Source organism: Vipera ursinii (assembly GCF_947247035.1).
Source record: "Vipera ursinii genome assembly, chromosome: 2".
In the NCBI taxonomy this organism is placed as follows: domain Eukaryota; kingdom Metazoa; phylum Chordata; class Lepidosauria; order Squamata; family Viperidae; genus Vipera; species Vipera ursinii.
In genome coordinates, this window is record NC_139513.1 from 292,973,715 (window position 1) to 292,983,403 (window position 9,689).

General features: G+C 50.4%; 1 protein-coding gene across 1 annotated transcript; it reads right to left on the reverse strand.

Annotated features, from left to right (window-relative positions):
- Nucleotides 1-1,550: 1,550 nt before the first annotated feature.
- Nucleotides 1,551-9,050, reverse strand: ZBTB7C (zinc finger and BTB domain containing 7C; the record flags this gene model as incomplete). Its single annotated transcript, XM_083351605.1, has 2 exons — nt 7,867-9,050; nt 1,551-2,181 (listed from the first exon to the last, which is right to left on the reverse strand). The coding sequence occupies exons 1-2, from the start codon at nt 9,036-9,038 to the stop codon at nt 1,551-1,553; spliced, it is 1,803 nt and encodes a 600-aa protein (XP_083207731.1). The 5' UTR covers nt 9,039-9,050.
- Nucleotides 9,051-9,689: the final 639 nt, after the last annotated feature.

The following is a 9,689-nucleotide window of genomic DNA, read 5'->3' on the forward strand; positions in this document are numbered from 1 at the left end:
CTGTGATACCAGCAGCTGAGTCTGATGATTCTGAAGAGGAGGAGGAGGAGGGGCTTGGAGAGCCTTTGGTATCAGAGGGAGGCTCTGATGCACTGCAGGACTCTCAGCCTGGCCCCTCCCGTCATGTTCCTCATCAGACTCAGCCGTGTGAGCATGAGGTATTGGACATAGATGATTCACAGCTGGATCTATTCAGGGATGCTAGGAGCAGGAGGCAATCCAGCAGAGTAGAACAGAGAAAGGCCATGAGGCAACTCAGTGAGAGGAGGAGAAGGCAATGAGAAGCCACGCCTTGGGACTGCTGATAAGAGGGGAAGGTGTGGGAAATGCTGGTTGCTGAAGACAACCATTTGAAGATCTTCTGCTAGAGTCCTGGTCTGCTATTCCTGTTTAACTCTTGTTTGAACTTTTGGTTTAACTCTTGTTTGAACTTTTGATTTCTTTGTAAATAAATTTGGTTGGGTTTTTCCAGCCTGTTGACTATAAAAAGGGGTTGTCCCTGATATTCAAACAGGGCCGGTTGTAGGCTGGAACAGAACAGAGGCCTTCCACTCCCAGAATTCCCAGCCAGGCCTGTTGGACAGCTCGGTAGCTGGAAGCTACCTAGAGCCGGTCTAAACTAGAAGCTAACTGGGGGCGGGGGGAGATGGATTGATTGGGAATTCTGGGAGTTGAAGTTGCCAAGTTTGTTCCCCTCTTGGGGGAACCCTGTCTAACCCTGAGTCCACAGCAAACCCCCCTCTCATCTGAAGGGGCTGCCTTTCCACCACCCTCCCTTTCCTAGCAGAATTATCCACCTGTAGAGAACAGCAACGAAGATGATCAGGGGACTGGAGGCTAAAACATACAAGGAACGGCTGCTGGAATTGGGGATGTCCAGTTTAAGGAAGAGAAGGACCAGGGGTGACATGATAGCAGCCTTCCAGTATCTCAGAGGCTGCCCCAAAGAAGAGGGAGTCAAGCTATTCTCCAGAGCACCGGAAGGCAGGACAAGAAGCAACAGATGGAAAATAACCAAGGAGAGAAGCAATCTAGAACTAAGGAGAAACTTCCTGACTGTTAGAACAATTATCCAGTGGAACGACCTGCCACCAGAAGTTGTGGAAGCTTTTAAGAAGAGACTGGACAGCCATTTGTCTGAAATGGTCCAGTTCAGGGGTAGGCAACCTTGGCTCTTTTATGACTCAAGGACTTCAACTCCCAGAATTCCTGATCCAGCATGGCTCAGCTTGGAATCCTCTTCATTTTCTCTCAGCGTGGCTGGCTCAGGAATTCTGGGAGTTGAAGTCCACGAGTCATAAAAGAGCCAAGGTTGCCTACCCCTGGTATAGGGTTTCCTGCCTGAGCAGGGGGCTGGACTAGATGACCTCCAAGCTCCCTTCCAACTTTACGATTATGATTAGGATTACCCCAAAGAGATTCACAGGAATGTCTGGGCAAGTTGTGTGCGATGCACTGAAAGCTGCGATTTCCATATTTCTCCTAGCAGAGAAAGCATCAGGAGACCAGGCATGGTACGTACCCAACCCGTCCTACGAGGAGAAGGCAACTCAGTTGCTAGTTTCAGAGAGAGGGGCCAGGGGGTTGAGAGCCGCCAGTCCATTGAAGCCCGAGACCCAAGGATCCGGGAGGGAGAAATAGGGCCGTCCCGAGAGACCCTCGCCGTGGCTCAGGGCGAAGGCGAAGAGGCCTCCGTTGTGTTCCAGGTCCAGGTGTGTCCGTCCAAACAGCTTCATCTGGGTCGCCTCCAACTGGCTCTCCAGCTCCTGCAGATTTAAGCCGTTCTTGGCCCCTTCCAGGAAGGGGCTGGGGCCCGGAAGGCACAGCCCCGGTGCCCCCAAGTGGCCCCCCATGTCCTCCAGAGCTGGGGGCACCAGGAAGCTCTTGTTGTCCGCTGGTCCGGCCGGGGCGAAGAGCAAGCTGGCCGCTCTCCAGGGTGCCGACTTGCGTCCTCTCCTGGGCCGGGAGATCCGGCAGCTCTGGCGCTTGACGTGGCGGTGCAAGTGGTCCGAGCGGGTGAAGCTCTTGTAGCAGAACTTGCACTGGTAGGGACGGATGCCGGTGTGGATCCTCATGTGGTTTTTCAGGTCATAGTTGTGGACGAACCTGGCGCTGCAGTGGATGCAGAGGTACGGCCTCTCCCCCGTGTGCTTCCGCATGTGGATCTTCAGCTTGTCTTGCCTGCCCGGGGGAGAAGCAAGGGTTAACTCGGGAGTGGATCACCGAAGGCAGAGAGGTCTAGGGAGATCCTCCCTCATCCCGGTCCTGGTTGTCCCAAAGGTGCTTTTTTTTTTCAGGAGGCAACGGGACTTTCTGGGGTTTTTTTTTTCCTCTGAAGAGGTTTCGCTTCTCATCCAAGAGGTTTCTTCAGGTTCTGACTGAATGGTGTGGGAAATGGGAGGATTTATACTCCTTGGAGAGAGCTGGTCGTTTGCATTCTCTAAGAAGCTGAGGAAGCTTCTTGGATGGGAAGCGAAAGGTCTTCAAAGAAAAACAAGAAAGTCCAGTTGCCTCTTTAAAAAAAGCATCTTTGGTACAGCTGTGTTGGTTTCTAGGAGTTGTTCTCATCTGGGGCAAAAGGTTCTCCACTAGACTGAAACCATAGAATCGTAAGACGGGGGAGGGACCTTGGAGGTCTTCTAGTCCAACCCCCCCTGCCCAAGGCAAGGCTCCTTATTCCATCCTGGCCAAATGGTTGTCCAATCTTTCTCAGTCACCCAGGTCATAGTTATCCCAAAGATGCTTCTTCACGAGGCAACTGGACTTCCTTGTTTTTCCTTTGAAGACCTTTCACTTCTCCTCCAGGAAGCTTCCTCAGCTCTGACCCGATGGTGGAGAATGGAAGGATTTATACTCCTTGCAGACAGCTGGTCGTTTGCCTTCTTTTAGAGGGTCGTTGAGGCCACTCGGAGGCTTATCTCTGTGTCCTCAGGGTCAATCTGAGTGGTGCAAAGGATGTTTCCTGTCCTGGGTCCCTTCCCTGTTGAAGACAGGCTACGTATGCACTCTGGGCTGGACACCCTTCGGATGGTGCGGGAGCCAGAACGGATTTCCAGAAAACATCGTGGACTACAAAAACCATCTGCGCTTCAGCTGGAGATGCAGGCAACACAAAACTCATCCCCATCAGCCTGCGCCCGTCTTCAACAGAGAAGGGACCCAGGGCAGGAAACATCCTGCAGCCAAGGAGGCTCCACACCCCTTTGCCCCACTCAGGTGACCCTGAGGACACAGAGATAAGCCTCCAAGTGGCCTCAACGACTCTCTAAAAAAATGCAAACGACCAGCTGTCCGCAAGGAGGATAAATCCTTCCATTCCCCCACCATCCAGTCGGAGTTGAAGAAGCTTCATGGAGGAGAAGCGAAACGTCTTCAAAGGAAAAACAAAGTCCAGTGGCGTCCTGAAAAAGCACCTTTGGGACCAAAGTTGAAAGATCCCTGAGATGGGATGAGGAAGAGGCAAACTGGCTCCTGAAGTTCTCAGAGACACCTGGAGACGATTTTCCAGGCAAAACAGAAAGACTTGCCTTGGGCTACAGCAGGGGGGTCTTCAAACTTGGCCCTTTGATGACTTGTGGACTTCAACTCCCAGAATCCCTCAGCCAGGTGCTTCTATGATTAGCCCAATTCTGCTTGTCAAGAGCAGCAGCCCCAAATTTCTGTGGCTAAGCTAAGACAGTTGTTGAGTTGAGTTTTGCCCCCTTTTAACAACCTTTCCTCCCACGGTCGTTAAGTGAAACCCCTGCGGTTGTGAAATTAGTCACACGGGTGTTTAATGAGTCTGGCTTCCTCCCCCTGACATTGCTGGTCAGAAGGTCGCCAAAGGAGATCCCGTCACACACACACACACACACACACGCACACACCGCAACCGTCATAAAGACGAGTCAGTTGCCAAGCGTCCGAATTGTGATCATATGACCCCGGGGGAGGCTGCAACAGTCGTGGAAAGTGTGAGCAAAGTATGCCGTTACAACCTTGAACGGTCACGAAATGAACCGTTGTAAATTGAGGACCGCCGGTATTGATGCCTACCTGCGATTACGGAAGTAGTCTATGGGTCTCCATGAGCCAAGGTGAAACTACCTTTCCTCTCTAGACCATGTTTCTCAACCTCTGGTCACTTTCCAATGGGTGGACTTCGAGTCCCATAATTCTGCAGCCAGCCATGGAGTTTTTCCACTTCAAGAGGAGCTCAATCCCACTTCTAAATCCTGCTTAAGCTATTTCTGAACAGGATGCAGGGACGCCTCTTCCAGTGCAAACACTCAGCTATCCTGGAAATGCTGCCTTCTAACGCAGGGGTCCCCAAGCCCCCAGGTGTGTGGACCGGTACCGGGCCAGAGCATGCCGGCAACCGGTCCGCACAAACAAGCCAAGCCCCGTCCGCGGGATGCAAGCAGCACACAAAACCAGGCACCCTCCGGTCCGTGGAAAAACCGGTGGTCCCTGGTGCCCAAAAGGTTGGGGGCCTCTGGATTAGTCTTTTGCTTGAGCAAGGGGTTGGACTAGATAGAACAAGGGTCCCCAACAGAGAAGAGCAACAAAGATGATCAGAGGACTGGAGGCTAAAACATAGGAAGAACGGTTGCTGGAATTGGGGATGTCTAGTTTAATGAAGAGAAGGACGAGGGGGGACAGGATAGCAGCCTTCCAATATCTCAGGGGCTGCCCCAAAGAAGAGGGAGTCAAGCTGTTCTCCAAAGCCCCTGAAGGCAGGACAAGAAGCAACGGAGGGAAACTCATCAAGGAGAGAAGCAACCTGGAACTAAGGAGAAATTTACTGACAGAACAAGTAACCAGTGGAATGACCTGCCTCCAGAAGTGGTGAATGCTCCAACACTGGAAGTTTTTAAGAAGACTGGACAGCCACTTGTCTGAAATGGTATAGGGTTTCCTGCCTGAGCAGGGGGTTGGACTAGATGACCTCCAAGGTCCCTTCCAACATCATCATCATCATCATCATTACCCCCGGTCTATGGACCAGTACTGGGCCACGGAATGCCAGCAACCGGTCCGCACAAACAAGCCAAGCCCCATCCGTGGGATGCAGGCAGCACACAAAACCAGGCACCCTCTGGTCCGTGGGTAAACTTCCCTCCACGGAACCGGTGGTCCCTGATGCCCCAAAAGGCTGTGGGGAGGGCTCTGCTCTAGAGGAGCCGGACTTCAACTCCCATCGTCCCACAGTCACCAAACAGGCCAAGGGCCCAAAGGAGCAGTGAGCACCGCGACCAGCAGGTGGCAGCGCAATCCCGCATTGCCAAACATTAGGAGGCTATTGACTTCCCTTGATGCCATCCCAACATCACAGACCTCATCAAAAACAGCATCCACACCCCGAGACTTTTGGACCTTGGCTTTCTATGCAAATACAACCGTGCAGATTGGCTTCCTCACTAAAGCTCAATTCTCCTCCAATCTGGAGGATCCGGGAGCTGCTTTAGGAATTTGTCAGAGTTTTAGCCAGCTTGATGATGATGATGATGATGATGATGATGATGATGATGATGATAATAATAATAATAACAATAACAACAACAACAACAACAACAACAACAACACAAACTAATTACAAAGCTAGACATGACTGAGTTGCTAAATTAATCCACTGGGGCATTAACCAGGGGAACTCCTTGACTCCAGAAGTTGGGGGTGCTCCATCACTGGAGGTTTTCAAGAAGAGATTGGACAGCCATTGGTCTGAGATGGTAGAGGGTCTTCTGCTTGGGCGGGGGGTTGGACTAGAACACCTTAAAAAGTCCCTTCCAATTCTGTTGTTCTGTATTCTGTGTTCTGAACTGGGTATGTCTAATCTAAAAAGAGAAGGACTAGGGATGATATGATAGCAAGTCTTCCAGTATCTCAGGGGCTGCCCCAAAGAAGAGGCAGTCAAGCTATTCTCCAGAGCTCCTGAAGGCAGCACAAGAAGCAACGGATGGAAACTAGTCAAGGAGAGAAGCAACCTAGAACTAAGGAGAAACTTCCTGACAGTCAGAACAATTAACCAGTGGAACAACCTGCCTCCTCTTCTATAATAATAATAATAATGCAAGGAGTCTCTGAAAAAGGAGAACGGGGTGGCTGAAAAGGCCATAAGTTTGAAAATCGGTCATACGTCGCTTCTTTCAGTGCCGCTGAAACTTTGGTCATTAAACGAATGTTTATAAGTCAAGGACTGCCTGTATATTACCCTTAGAAGCACCTATCCTTTTACTACTGCATCCTATTAAAGCACGGTCCTAGATACTTTTATGTTTACTACTACTTACTCCCAGACAGAAGGGCTGTGGACTGCAGCTTTAAAGGTGTTAGATGGAGCAGAGATTCACGTAGGACGCTCAGATTTTAATGGGGGCTTTGTGCATATTCAGAAGCATCGTTTTCATTATAATCTCTCTCTCTCTCTCATCTCTATCTATCTCTATCTATCTATCTATCTATCTATCTATCATATCTCTATCATCTCTCTATATCATCTCTCTCTCATCTCTCATCTCTCATCTATCTATATCTATCTATCATCTATCTATCACATCTATCTATATCTATTATCTATCTATATCTATCTCTCTCCTATCATCCATCCATCTATCTATCTATCTATCTATCTATCTATCTATCTATCTATCTATCTATCTATCCATCCATCCATCCCTCCCTCCATCCATCCATCCATCCATCCATCCATCCATCCATCCATCTATCTATCTATCTATCTATCTATCTATCTATCTATCTATCTATCTATCTATCTATCTATCTATCTGAAGTTACAACGGTACTGACCACTTTTCACCCTTATGACCGTTGCAGCCTCCCCAGGGTCACATGATTAACATTCGGATGCTTGACAACTGACTCATAATTATGACGGTCGCAGCATCCCGGGCTCCTGTGATCACCCTTTGAAACCTTCTGACCTGCAAAGTCAATGGGGAAATCAGATTCACTTAACAACCATGTTACTAATTTAACCACTGCAGTGATTCACTTAACAAATGTTGCAAGAAAAGTGATAAAATGGGGGCAAAACTCACTTAACAAATGTCTCATTTAGCAACAAAAATTTTGGGCTCAATGGTGGTTATACGTTGAGGACTATCTATATCTCTGTTATCCACCCACCCATTCATCCACCCATTCATCCATCCATTCATCCAATCCAATCCAATCCAATCCAATCCATCCATCCACCCATCTATCCTTCCATCCATCCATGCACCCACCCGCCCACCCATCCACCCATCTATCCATCCAATCATCCATCCATCCATCCACTCATCTATCCATCCATCCATTCACCCAACTATCCATCCAATCTATCCAATCCATCCATGCACCCACCCACCCACCCACCCATTCATCCATCCACTCATCCATCCATCCATCCATCCATCCATCCACCCACTCATCCATCCACTCATCCATCCACTCATACATCTATTCATCCATCCATCCATCCATCCACCCACCCATCCATCCACTCATCCATCCATCCATCCACTCATCCATCCATCCATCCATCCATCCATCCATCCACCCACCCACTCATCCATCCACTCATCCACTCATCCATCCATCCATCCATCTATCCATCCACCCACCCACTCATCCATCCACTCATCCATCCATCCATCAATCCATCCATTCATCCACTCATCCATCCACTCATCCATCCATTCACCCATCTATCCACCCATCCATTCATCCAATCCATCCATCTATCCATCCAATCCATCCATCTATCCATCCATTCATCCAACCATCCATTCATCCATCCATCCATTCATCCATCCATCCATCCATCCACCCATCCCTCCCTGCCTCCCAGCATGTTCACCATAATTTCGAAAGAATGCCGACCTGGTGAACCGGACCTCACAGATGCTACACATGTAGGGCTTCTCCCCCGTGTGGGTCCTCATGTGCCGCGGGAGCTTCCCAGCCCCCATGATGATTTTGTTGCAAATGGGGCACTGCTGGGAGGCTTTGGGCTTGATCTTCCTTTCTTCCGGCCAGCCGGGAAAGACCCGGCCAAAGTGGGCGGAGCTCAGGAAGTTCAGGTAGGCGCCGTAGTCGCTTTCAGCCTTGACGTGCCCCAGGGGGGCGGCTGCCGTGCTGGCGAAGACCTCCTCGAAGAGGCTGTTGGGGAAGGGGCCGGCCAGCGGTTCCTCCTTCTGCTCCTCCTTGATCTTTTGCTTCCTGATGACCAAGTCCAAGGGGCTGCCGTCCGCCTGCGGCGCCTCTACTGGGGCGAAGGGGCCAAAGTCTCCCTTCCATAGATGGGGGAAGAGCTCCGGCACGAAGGGAGACAGGACCGGCCTGCGTTCTGGAAGGCTCACTTTGGGATACAGGTTCTCCCTTAAGAGGGATTCAATGGAGAAGTCCCGGATAAGGCCAAGGGAGCCACTGGAGCTGCTGGATGGAAATCGGGTGGAGAAGACATCGGGGGTTTCCTGAAAGGGTCCTTCAGGAAGGTCTGGCTTGGAGGGACTTTGGTGGCAACTGAGATCTTGAGCATCGGATCGACTCCCATTGGTGAAGCCACCCGCTTCTTCCTCCTCCTCCTCCTCCTCCTCTCCTTCTTCCTCCTCCTCCTCTTCCTCCTCCTCCTCTTCCTCCTCCTTCTCGCCTTCCGCCACTTCCCCAGGCTGTATTATTTCGAGGCAGACGTTAATCACGCAGGGGATCTCCAGCATCTTGGCCGCGTTGAGGATGTGCTTCACGTTTGCCGCGGTGATGGTCAGAGTGGAGGTGTAGGCAAACTCCAGGATGGCCGAAAGGGCTTCGGGCTTCACGAAGTCGATCTCGTATATGTAAGGCTGGTCTGCTAAAGTGCCGGTCGTGAAGAGTTTTTTAAAATATTGGCTACAGGCAGCCAGCACAGACTTGTGGGTTCGGTATTCCTGATCCTGGACCAGGAGAATCACGTCGCACAGAAGGCCGTTGTTCCGCTGCTCGTTGAGCCCACAGAGGACTTCACTGCTGTGATTTGGGAAGGGGATCCCGATGAGGTCCTCAATGCCATTGGCCATATTCTCCTGTGGAACCCTAGAAAGAGACACACAAACGTAGACGTCAGTCGAGTTTGCTGACTTTACCAGGGTCGCCCAGTGGTTGGAAGGAGGTACTGCAGTCCGACTCTGCCAACTGCCAGCAATTCGATCCTGACCGACTCAGGATTGATTCAGCCTTCCATCTTTCCGGGCTCAATAAAGTAAGGACCCAGACTGTTGGGGGGGCTCACAGGCTGACTGCTTAGAGAGGGTTGTAAAACACTCTAAGTGCTCTTGCTAAGTGCTCATACTTTCAGCCACAAAAGCTACTACTTTGCTAGACTAAAACATACAAAGAACGGCTGCGGGACTTGGGTTTGGCTAGTCTAAAGAAAAGAAGAAATAGGGGAGACATGATAGCAGAGTTCCAGTATTTGAGGGGCTGCCACAAAGAAGAGGAGGGGGTCACGTTATTCACCAAAGCACCAGAAAACAGGACAAGAAACAACAGTTGGAAAGTGACTAAAGAGAGAAGCAACCTGGAATTAAGGAGAAACTTCCTGACAGGGAGAACAATTAACCAGTGGAACAGCCTGCCACCAGAAATGGGCGCTCCATCACTGGAGATTTTTAAGAAGAGGCTAGACATTCACCTGTCTGAGATGGTATAAGGTCTCCTGGTTGAGCAGG